This window comes from Orycteropus afer, unplaced genomic scaffold, assembly GCF_000298275.1.
Source record: "Orycteropus afer afer isolate SDZICR_OR568_19922 unplaced genomic scaffold, OryAfe1.0 scaffold00031, whole genome shotgun sequence".
NCBI classification, from domain to species: domain Eukaryota; kingdom Metazoa; phylum Chordata; class Mammalia; order Tubulidentata; family Orycteropodidae; genus Orycteropus; species Orycteropus afer.
Window position 1 is genome coordinate 7,126,576 of NW_006921618.1, and position 12,797 is coordinate 7,139,372.

The 12,797-nt window shown below is 40.4% G+C and overlaps 1 protein-coding gene across 1 annotated transcript in view; it reads right to left on the bottom strand.

The window, feature by feature from the left end:
• USP48 (ubiquitin specific peptidase 48) overlaps positions 1-12,526 on the bottom strand; it is a 137,684-nt gene extending 125,158 nt beyond the window's left edge. Inside the window, exon 1 of the mRNA XM_007935676.2 lies at positions 12,393-12,526. Within this exon, the coding sequence (XP_007933867.1) occupies positions 12,393-12,526 (134 nt within the window). The remainder of the gene's footprint in view (positions 1-12,392) is intronic.
• Positions 12,527-12,797: the final 271 nt, after the last annotated feature.

Genomic DNA, 12,797 nt, shown 5'->3' on the forward strand with positions numbered 1-12,797 from the left:
AAACTGCTGTATGGAAAGTGAATTTGCTCTGTAAATCTTCACCCAAATCACAATAAATGAATGAATGAATGAATAAGATGAGATGAGGAAACAGGCTCTGAAATATAAGATGCTTACTAGAAGTGGGGGTTAGATGTAAGAGATGCTACAGCATTCAGATCAATAGTATCTGTAACATCATTTTTGAGAGAAGTGAGGGAAGAGAAGAAATCAAGTTTTTATGTAAATGGTTTCAATTAAAATCTTGTGTGCGTTTTAAAGAAGAATGGCAATCTATAGTAACATGCTTGGAGAATATTCAGATCTAGAAATTCACAAAATATTCATTCACCTAAAAGCCTAATACCATTTGAAATTTTTACTTCTGACCAATAGATCTGAGAGGAAGAAAGCATGCAGCAAACAGGAAGCAACGGATTTTGATTAAGCATTTTTTGTTATATGCAGCTATTACTGGTCCTATAGCTGCTCTTCTTCTTTAAGAAAGAACTCTAAGATTTCAGAGCTATACTAAGCAATTCTTCTTTCACCAAAAAGTTTTTAGACATAGGGGTAACTTTTTATCTCTTTCATATCCCTAAGAGTCATGCTACTCTGAAACATTTGGCAGTACTAAAAATAGGTACTTTCATCCAAAGTGTCCTATTTCCCAGGGCAGATTAAACAGAAAAATTTCAAAGAGCAAATTAACTATTAACACAATTTCAGTAAGTTCATAGTAGAACAGAATACAGCCCAACACTCAAGTAGTTTCAAAGTCTGCCACAGGACACACCATTCCAGACCCCTAAAGCCCTTTTTCCTTCTATCACTTAGTTGAGAAACCTTTCGACCCTGTGATTCCCAATTTGCAACCTGCCCTGCCTCTTAATAAAAGCTCTTTATTTATGTTGTTGTTGTTGGTATTAGGTGGCATCAAGTTGGATCCGACTCACAGTGACCCCACAAACAACAGAACTAAACACTGCCCAGTCCTCTGCCAGCCTCACAATCCTTGTTATACCTGAGCCCATCGCTGGCACCCACTGTGTCAATTCATCTTGTCGAGGGCCTTCCTCTTTTTTACCGACTCTCCGCTTTACCCAGCATGATATCCTTCTCCATGAAATGGTCCTTTCTGACAATACTGAAGTACATCAGACGAAGTCTGGCCATTCTTGCTTCCAAGGAGCATTCTGGCTGCACTTCTTCCAGGACATATTTGTTAGTTCTTTTAGCAGTCCATGGTACTTTCAGTATTCTTCACCAGCACCACAACTCAAAAGCATCAACTGTTCTTCGGTCTTCCTTATTCACTGCCCAGCTCTCACGTGCATATGAGGCGATAGAAAATACCACGGCTTGGATTAGGCGCACCTTAGTCTTCAAAGAGCCATCTTTGCTCTTCAGCACTTTAAAGAGGTCTTTTGCAACAGAGTTGCCCAGTAAAATACATCATCTGTTATCTTGACTGCTGCTTCCACTGGTGTTGATTGTAGAACCAAGTAGTAAGAAGTCTTTGGCAACTTCAATCTTTTCTTCGTTTATCGTAATGCTGTTTATTGGTCCAGTTGTGAGGATTTTCGTTTTCTTTATGTTGAGGTGTAATCCATACTGCACATCGTAGTCTTTAATCTTCATCAGTAAGTGCTTCAAGTCATCCTCACTTTCAGCAAGCAAAACTGTGTCTTCTGCAAATCACTGGCTGCTGATGAGTCATACTCCAGTCCTAATGCCACATGCTTCTTCATAAAGTCCAGCTTCTCAGATTATTTTTTCATAACAGATCATTTTTGAGAGAAGTGAGGGAAGACACAAGATAACATGACACAAAAGACTAACTGCTCTAAAAGTCCATTTATTAAAACAGAGATTAACTACAGGAGGATAAGGACTAAATGGAAGCAGGTATAAAGGAACTTTCTGGAGTGATGGAAATGTTCTTTATTTTGATCGGGGTGGTGGTTGCATAGGTGTAACTATTTTCAAAGCATAGTCAATTGGGCATTTCATGATAGGTAAGAAGGTCTAGAGGCACAGTGGTTAAGAATTTGGCTGCTAATGCCAAGGTGGGAGTTAGAAACTGTCAGGAGAAAGATGTGGCAGTCTGCTTCTGTCAAGATTTACAACCTTGGAAAGCCTATGGAGCACTTCTACTCTGACCTACAGGGTCACTATGAGTAGAAATTCACTGGATGGCAGTAGGTTTGGTTTTGGTTTTGGTTTTCCTAACACAAAGTTTAGATGCCTTGAAACAAAAAGAAAGGCAGGAAGCCCTGACAGGTACTAATATGGAAATGTCATCAGATATAGAATAGTATAAGTAGGATACTTTATTTGTATAAGAAAAGGTGGAGTGTAGGACTTTAAGAAAATATATTTGTATTTGCTTGTATTTGCATAAGGAAATACTATGAATAAACAGAAAGTAGCAAGCGCCTCTACAAAGGATGTAAAAGGATGGCACAATGGGGACAGATGTAGGAATGAGACGTCTCAATGTATGGCTCCTGAAATATCCTTAGTTTTTCACTTTATCAATCTCAAAAGTTTTTAAAAAAAAAAAAATTAAAACTACTGCCATCAAGTTAGGGAGCTCTGGTAGCACAGTGCCTAAGGCACCTGACTGCTAAACAGAAGGCTGGCGGTTCAAACCCACCAGCCACTCCTTGGAAGGAAGGTTGGGCAATCTACTTCCAAGGAGGGATCACTATAAGTAGGCTCTGACTCCATGGCACATAATAACAACAACAGCCATCAAGTTGATTCCAACTCAGTGACCCACAGGACAGAGTAGAACTGCCCCCAGAGGGTTTCCAAGGCTATACATCTTTACAAAGTTGTTGTTGTTGTTATGTGCCATCGAGTCGGCCCCGACTCATAGCGACCCCTCCTTGGGTTTCCGAGGCAGTATCACTACGGAAGTAGGATTGCCCAACCTTCCTTCAGAGGAGTGGCTGGTGGTCTTTACAAAGTAGAATGTGTCATCTTTTTCCCATGGAGCAGCTGGTGGGTTTGAACTTGGAATCCAAAAACTGTGGCTTATAAAAATTATCAGTGTACACTGTGGGGAACTGCAGTCAATGTCATGAGACAAAATGTATATGAACTACTGCATGGAAAATGAATTTGCTCTGTAAACTTTCATCCAAATCACAATAAAAAAATTTTTTTAAATGTCAAAAAAAATGTATCAGTGTATTCAGTACTCTTATACTTAGTATACTAAATCAGTTGGCCTGGAATCCAGGTTTCTATTAAAGAAAATGGGACTAGTGAAGCAAAATGGATTTATAAAGTGAGCCTACTTGGTCATACTAAACCTACTTTCCAAATAAGCCTTAAAGGAAAAATGCTGGGGGATGCTAATTGGCAAGTCAAAAAAAAAAAAAGTCCTTCCTTGGCTAAACAGGCTTATTTTACCATGAAACCTTAAAAAAGAAAAAAATTTTTTCCCTTCCTTACAGTGGGACTTCTTTGTTCTCTAAGGAGCTCTCAAGCTCTTAAGCTTTACACCATTTGGGAAACACTGGCACAGTACTTGACAAAATAGTATCTTTCACTTTCACTGGTAATCAAAAGATACTACCACTCCACTATGAAATTGACAAAAGATTTTTAAAACTCAATATTCAATGATGGCAAGACAGACAAGAATGTTCATATACTGTTTGATACTGGTGGAAGCAAATCTTGCAGCGGTGATCTGTACCAAAAGCCTTAAAAATGTTCATGCCACCAGGACAAAAAAAAAGATATATTCACACCCATGTTCATCACAGCACCATCTACAATAGCAAAAAGATGGAAACAACCTAGGTGCCTATCAACAGAAGAATGGATAACCAAACTATGGTACATACACACAATGGGATACTATGCAACACTAAAGAATAATGTAGAATCTGCAAAACACCACATAACATGGATGAACTTGGAGGACATTATGCTGAGTGAAATAAGTCAATCACAGAAGGATAAACATTGTATTAGTTAGTTACTGTAAACAGTCAAGGAAAGGTTTATATACCTAAGGAAACTTTCTTTGCTGGTTGGGGGGGGGGGCCCTGCAAAAAAAAAAAAAGTGTTGGCCCATATCACTTTTGTGTATTTCAGTATACATATTTCAATAAATGTATTTTTTTAAAAAAAAGTTCATGCCACTTTCCTACCAATGCCAACCACTCGGAAAGGAATCAAAATTGCAGATTCTGGTTAGAGTGGGAGGAAAAATGTGGAAGAAAATTCAGAAATACAAAAATGACCAGAATTACTGGTTGGATAGAGATTGGTGGAACCCCCAAGACTATGGCCCCAGGTTATCTTTCACCCCTAGAAATGGACTCACTTCCGTGGACTGGCTCTCAGCTCAAAAGCAGAAAGACCTACATGCAGAACACCTACCCCAGGGAGATGTACCCATGTTCTCTAGAGATATGCACCCTTTAGATCAATCAACCATGAGACATCAGAGGGGTAGCATTCACATAAAGGGAAAGCCAGACAAACTGGAATGCATAGATAAGAAGGACAAAGGGAGTGGGTAGTCACAGGGAGGAGAGGTGAGGAGAGTTTGTTTATTGTAATCAGAGCCATGACATCAAATGCACATGAACTACTGAATGTAAAATCTGTTTTGTAAATTTGCACCCAAAGCACAATTTAAAAAAGTTCTTATCACTTTCACAATTTTTTTTAAGAAAACAACTAGAGAAACAGATGATATTTACTTATAAGAATATTCATAAGAGGAAAAATTAAAACCCACTGCTGTCCAGTCGCATTCAACTCATGGCGACCCCTCCTTGGGTTTCCAAGGCGGTATCTCTATGGAAGTAGGCTGCCCAACCTTCCTTCCCAGCAGTGGCTGGTGGGTTTGAATCACCAGCCTTATGGTTAGCAGTAAAATGCCTTAGGCACAACACTACCAGAGCTAAGAGGTAAAAGGGTGTAACAAAAACAAATAAATAAAAGAAGAAATAAAAAGAGGAAAGCAAGAAGGACAAATCCCAACAGGAACATGGTTAAATACTTGGGAGTATGTAAGATGGAATATTATACAATTATTAGAAATTACTTTTTGCAATGTCTGGGGAAATATTCTTAATATTATTTAAAAAAAAAAAAAAACTAACGTATTTAAGGAGTCATGGTGGTGCAAGTATGAGCTCAGCTGCTAACCAAAAGCTTGGCAGTTTGATACTACCAGCTGTTCCACAGAAGAAAGATGTAGCAGTCTGCTTTCATAAAGCCTTTCATAGCCTTGGAAATCCTACTGGGCAGTTCTACATGATAACAACAAAGTTTTGGTAATATACATATATCCAGGTAACATGATGATGTTTTTTTATGTAGTTCTGTAAGAAAACTCTTAAGGAATATTAAAATATTACAACCTGTGTTTTCTGGGTGGTAGCCTTTATTTAACATGAGTTCATTAACTCAGCAGTGAGATCTTGCTCCTAAGAAACCTAATATAACTATAGTTCATTTTAGCTTATCCATGCTTCTCAAGTCAGCATGCATATTGATGAATACATAAGATATAAAAACCCACAAGAAAAACATACTGTCTCCAAACTGGGAAGGAAGTAGTAAAACACTGCAGATGGCATGACCCTATATGCCAAAAATCCCAAAGAATCCACAAAAAAGCTACTAGAGTTAATAAGTGGATTCAGCAAAGCTGCAGTGTACAAGACCACACACACAAACTAGTTGGGTTCTTACACACCAGCAACAAGCAATGTGAAAAGGAAATTAAGAAAACAAACCCATTTACAATAGCATCTAAAAGATTAAAATATGTGGCAATAAATTTGACCAGGGAGGTAAAAGACTTGTACATTGAAAAGTATAAAACATTACTGAAAGAAATTAAAGATCTAAATAAACAGACATTCTGTGTGCACAGACTGGAAGATAATATTGTTAAACTGTCAACACTACCCAAAGCAATCTACAGAACAATGCAATCCCATCAAAAGGGCAACAAGCCTTCTTTGCAGAAATGGAAAAGGCAATCCTCAAATTTATACAGAATTGCAAAGGATGCCCTGAATAGCCAAAGTAATGTTTAAAAGAAACACAAAGGAGTAGGATTCATACTTGCTGATTTCAAAGTGTACTACAAAGTTACAGTAATCAAGATAAGTCTGCTACTGTTACAAGGACCAACAGAATTGTTTTTGTTCGGTGCCACAGAGTCAGTTCCAACTCATAGCTACCTGTGTAACAGAACGAAACACTGCCCCATCCTGTGCCAGCCTCACAATCTTTTGCTGTACCTGAGCCCATCGTTGAAGCCACTTTGTCAATCATCTTGTTGAGGGCTTTCCCCTTTTTCACTGACCCTCCACTTTACCAAGCATGAAATCCTTCTCCACAAAATGGTCCCTTCTGACAACATGACCAAAGTAGGTGAAATGAAGTCTGGTCATTCTCACTTCCAATGAGCATTCCAGCTACACTTCTTCCAGGATAGATTTGTTAGCTCTCCTGGCAGTCCATGGTACTTTCAGTATTCTTCGCCAACACCACAACTCAAAAACATCAACTGTTCTTCTATCTTCCTTATCCACTGTCCAGCTTTCACATGCACACGACACTACTTAAAATACCATAGCTTGGGTCAGAAGCACCTTAATCTTTAAAGAACAATCTTTGCTCTTCAGCACTTTAAAGAGGTTTTTTTTTTTTTTTTTAATTGTGATTTGGGTGAAGGTTTACAGAGCAAATTTACTTTCCTACAGCGGTTCACATATACTTTGTCTCACGACACTGACCACAGTTTAGCACAATGCAACAGCTCCCCTCCCACTTCCTCCCCATAGTTACCTCTTCCCTGTGGCCATCCCTCCATGGACTCCTGCCCCCTGAGCTGTCTCTTGTGCATACACAGCGCTTCTTTCTCCCATGATTGTTCTAAAGAGGTCTTTTGCAGCAGATTTGCCCAGTGCAATACATCTGATTTCTTGACTGCTGCTTTCATGGGTGTTGATTGTGGATCCAAGTAATAAGAAATTTTTGACAACTTCAATCTCTTTTCCATTTATCGTGATGCTGCTTATTGGTCCAGTTGTGAGGATTTTTGTTTTCTTTATGTTGAGATGTAAATCATACTGCAGACTCTTTACTCTTCATCAGTAGTGCTTCAAGCTACATTCACTTTTAGCAAGCAAGGTTGTGTTATCTGCATATTGCAGGTTGTTAATGAGTCTTCCTCTAATCCTCATGCCACATTCTTCTTCATATAGTCCAACTTCTCAGATTATTTACTCAAGATACAGTTTGAATAAGTATGGTGAAAGGATACAACTCTGAAGCCCTGATTTTAAACCAATTGACAGTCCAAAACCAAACCTATACATCTATGGACAACTGATTTTGACAAAGGTGCTATGTCCATACAATAGGAGAATATGGTGCTAGAATAACTAGATTTCCACTCGCAAAAAAAGGAAGTTATACACAGACCTCATACCACACGTGAAAATTAACTCAAAACTATGATCAACACGGTGGCATTGAGGAAGAGGAAGACACATAGAGGTACATGGGAGGTACAGACAACAAAGTTGACCCATTCTGCACATACAGTACTGTGTTGTCAGTGATGGCAAACATTGATTTATAGAGAGACAGGCTGAATTATTAGGTATGTCTCTGGTAGCATAGTGGCTAAGTCACTTGCCTGCTAACCAGACGGCTGGCGGTTCAAACCCACCAGCCACTCCTCGGAAGGAAGGTTGGGCAATCCTACTTCCATAGTGATACTGCCTCGAAAACCCAAGGAGGGGTCGCTATTAGTCGGGGCCGACTCGACGGCACATAACAACAACAACAACAACATGCATGGGGGAGTGTGCCCATGACCATGTATAGGGTTGGCAGATGATGTTTTGACAAGTGGATTTGTATGTTTTGTAAGAATGTCCAGGTATATAGTAGAGCTAACAAGGGACAAGGTTGTAGTCACTTCTTGGCCACAGCCAGCGATCTGGAGAGAACGAGTAGTTGGACCTGTGGGTTTAGGACCATGGTCGCAGGGGTCATCCAGCCCAATTGGCATACTACCAAAAACTTTGTTCTACATCCTACTTCGGTGAGTAGCAACTGGGATCTAAAAATCTTGCAAGTGGCCACCTAGATGCAACAATGAGTGTCTCCTCATCTAGACCGAAAAAGAATGAAGAAAACCAAAGACACATGGTAACAATTAGACCAAGGGACTGGTGGGCCATGTGATCCTCAGCATATATGACCATAAAACCAGAAGAACTAGATGGTGCCTGGCTACCACTGTCAACCACAAGTTGTTAGGGAGATGCAAATCAAAACCTCCAGATACCACTCTCCCACCCCACTCTCAGGATGGCTATTATCAGAAAAGAAGTGTTGGCCAAAGTTGTAGAGAATCTGGAACACTCAACGATTGCTGGTGGGATTGTAAAAAGGTGCAGTTATTGTGGAAAACAGTAAATTAATCATAGAATACTGTATGACCCATCAATTTACTCCAAAAGAACTGAAAGCACTCGGTTCAAGTGAAAAGTACAAGTTACCTGTATGTACCTCAATGTTTACTGCAGCATTATTCACACCAGCCAAAAGGTGGAAATAATCCAAGTGTCCAACAAATGAATGGATAAACAAAATGTAGTATATCTATACAATGGAGTATTATTCAACCATAAAGAGAAATGAAATTCTTATACACGCTACAACACAGATGAACCTTGAAAATATGCTAAGTGAAATAAGTCAGGCACAAAAAGGCAAATATTGTATGCTCCCACTTAAATGAACTATCTACAAAGACCAAAGTTTATTAGTAGTTACCATGGGCAGGTGGGAGGGGAAAGAGGGGAGTAATTGCATAAGGGGCACTGAGTTTCTGTTAAGAGTGATAGAAAAATCTGGAAATTTGGTGATGGTTGCATGTCATGATAAATGTAATTAACATCACTGAATTTGTATATGTAAGAAAGGCTAAAATGGATTTTTTTTTTTTAAATATATATTTTATCACAGTAAAAAAAAAAGTAAGTATGAATGTATAAAAATTGTTTGACAACCTTGTTTTAAAATTAATCTCCTTTCCATACTATGATATCTAATACCTAATGTATATTAAATATACTCAAATAAACTTGTCCTTGTTAGTTGGCAGAGTCGATTCTGACTGATGGTGACCCCATGGGTACAGTGTAGGGTTTTCAAGGTTGTGACCTTTCAGAAACTGATCACTAGGCCTCTGTTCCTGGGTAGGTTCAAATCTTTCAGCTAGTAGTCGAACACTTACCTGTTTGCACAGCCTAAACCAAAACCAAACCCACTGTCATCAAGTCAATTCTAACTCATAGCGACTTTATAGAACGTAACAGAACTGCCCCATAGGGTTTCCAAGGCTGTAAATCTTTTTTTCTCCACCCAAGGCTGTAAACCTTTAAGAAAGAAGACTGCCTCATCTTTCTCTAATAGAACAGCTAGTGGGTTTAAACTGCCTATCTTTTGGTTAGCAGACCAATGCTTTCACCATCGTGCAGCCTAAAACTAAAACTAGTTCACTGCAGTCTAGTTGAATCTGACCCATAGCGACCCCTCCTTGGGTCTTAAGTGGTATCTCTACAGAAGTAGATCACTCAATCTTCCTCCCAAGGAGCGGCTGGTGGGTTTGAACCGCCTGCTTTCTGGTTAGCAGTCAAATGCCTTAGGAACTATGCCACCAGAGCTCCCAAATAAACTTAGTCATGAAGGGGAAAAAGAAAGAGAAAAATATGGTTAAACAAGGGGGAAAAAATGAGTGAGAATAGTCTTTTTTGATGTTTTAATAAAAACTGCCTGGATCTTGACTTAAGTGTAGTTTTCTCACAACACCAAAAGCACAAGCAGCAAAAGAAAAAATTGGTAAATAGGTAAATAGCAATCCATCAAAATTAAAAACTTCTGCTACAAATAATACCATCAAGAAACTGAAGACAATCACAGATAGGAGACTATGTTTGTGAAACATTATCTTTGAAGATATTTGTATCTGAAAAATATAAAGAACTCTCACAATTCAATGAGATAAATAACCTAATTTTAAAATGGTCAAAGATTTGAAAAGACAATTCTCCAAAGACATACAAATGGCACGTGAAAGGATGCTCAGCATTATTAGTCCCCAGGGAAATGCAAAAAAACACAATAAAATGCCACTGTACACAGACTAGGATGACTATAATCAAAAAGACAGACAAGTGTAACAATGTGGTGAAACTGGAAGCCTCATACATTGCTTGTGAGTATGTAAACTGGTGCCTCGCTTTGGTAAACAGTCTGATAATGTTAGGCATGAGTTACCACAGCAACTCTAGCCCTAGGAATGTACCCTAGAGAAATAAAAACATACATTCAAACAAAAGTTTGTACATAAATGTTAATAGCAGTATTATTCATGATAGCTGAAAAGTAGAAACAACTCAAATAAATGTTCATCAACTGATGAATGCATATGTAAAATGTATTACACCCATACAATGGAATACTTGGCCATAAAAAGGAAAGAAGTTCTGGTACATGCTACAATATGGATATACTCTCAAAACATGCCTACTGAAAGAAGTCAGCCACAAAAGTCTACGTATTACATGATTCCATTCATGAAATGTCTGTTGTTTTTGTTAGCTGCCTTTGACTCACAGCGACGCTACATGATAAGAGAAGAACTGCCCTATAAGGTTCCCTAGACTGTAATCTTTAGGGAAGCAGATTGCCAGGTCTTTCTTCCACAGAGCTGCTCGGTGGGTTCAAACCTCCGACCTTTCTGTTACAGTCGAGTGCATAACCAATGAGCCACCAGGGCCCTTTATGAAATGTCTAAGGTTGGCAAACTTAGAGAAAGTAGGTAAGAGGTTGCTTGTGTCTGGGTAGGGAGAAGGGCACTGACTGCTAATACTAATCTAAGAGTTTCTTTTAGGGGAGACCAAAATGTCATAAAATTAGATTGTGGTGATAGTTGCACAACCCTAGAAATGTACTAAAAAATACACTGAATTGTACACTTTTACTTGATGAACTGCATGGTATATGAATTGTAATTCAATAAAGCTGTGTTGTTGTTTCTTTAATTGCTTGGCCATAAACCTTGCAATTCCAAGTTAAGATTCACCTTATCTGTAACACTGACAAATCTCAGCCATTTTCTGCTCCTCCTATACTTCTGTTAAAATCACAACCATTACAGCGAATAGTTTAAATATTTTGGTTAACCTAGAACCTATCTGTGCTGAGATACTGACTGACCCTTGATAAGGTCCACTGTCATTCCAGTACTTACTGTTGAAGTCAGAATTGCCGTCCTTGTAAATCACAGGCCAAGAGCATGGAAATGACTCATTTGCTTTATGGAAGCTCCCTAAATTGTTTTACTTTCCAAGCTCAAAAGCCAGAAACCGTACCTTCCATTCCATCTAGATCCCCCTGCGGAATGTAAAACTCCATAAAATATGCCTGGCTTAGCAAAGCCTAAAGGAGCTCTGGTAGTATAGTGCCTAAGGCACCTGACTGCTAACCAAAAGGCTGGCGGTTCAAACCCATCTGCCACTCCTCGGAAAGAAGGTTGGGCAATCTACTTCCGCAGTGACACTGCCTTGGAAACCCAAGGAGGGGTCGCTGTGAGTCGGATCCGACTCGAAGGCACGTAACAACAACAGTAAAGCCAAACCAACAACATTCCAGAATACAACTACCAAGTCTCGCGTTAAAAGGTGGGAAAAAGGAAGAAACACGAGCAAAACCAACGAATCAATCTAAAAGGTGTAAGGAAAAGGAAGATTCAAAGGCTATGCAAAAGTGAAGGGCAGCACTTACACAGCTCAAACTTGGTACTCAGTAGAATGGTGTCGAGTCAGAACGGCAAAAAAAAAAAAAAAAGCTAAAATTACTAGATCAACCGGAGATAGAAGGTACCGATGATATGCTAACCATACCTTTTTCTAAAGCTGTCTTCTCCAAAAATACTAAGATGATTGATCAGGCCTTCGGCGTCAACACTAATACAAGATATACTATAATGAAGCTCACTTCGAAAAGTTCCCTTTTCACAAAAAAAAAAACCGAGCCCTAGCCAAGATATACTAACCATCAACGTTCGGTAAACTCTCAATTCTTGCCTTCAATCGTCTCCACCGCCATCTTCTAGATGAGAATCTAGAACCCTTGCTCAAAGCTTTCCACAACATCACTACCATGCAGAAAACCCGGGAAGACTGCGTTTCCCAGGACGCCCAGACGGCGGAAAAGAGGAAACCTTCACCTCGCCCCTCTCCACGCTGCCCTAATGCACACAGGCAGCCGTCTTCCTTCCCCCGGCTCCGTCCCGGCTTTCTAAGGCCGGGTGTAAAGGGGACTCGAGGCCCAAGCCTCACCTGCATACGCCGCGGATGCAAGGCTCCAGCCAGATGCGGTAGGCGGTCTCGATGTGCTCCTGCGACACCTCCTCGGGCCGCACCGTCTCCGCCCAGCGCCAGGCCGCCTTCTCCAACTGCAGCCGCGGAGCCATGGCCTCGACCCGCAGAGTGCCTCCAGAGCTAGGCCGCTTCTATCGCCTTCGCCTTCGCCTTCGCCACGCTAATGGGTTCCGCCACCTGCCACGATGAGGACCAGGCACTCCCTCAGCCAGCCGGCTGGGCAGTCAATCACCTGTGCGCGCCACTGCCTCCGCGCCCGCCCGCGCCCTACGCTTACGACCGGCCGCAAAGCGCCGCCGCCGCCGCCGCCGACACCCGACAACCCCCGCGCCCGCGGACGTTGGAAGTGTACTCCCCGCCCGG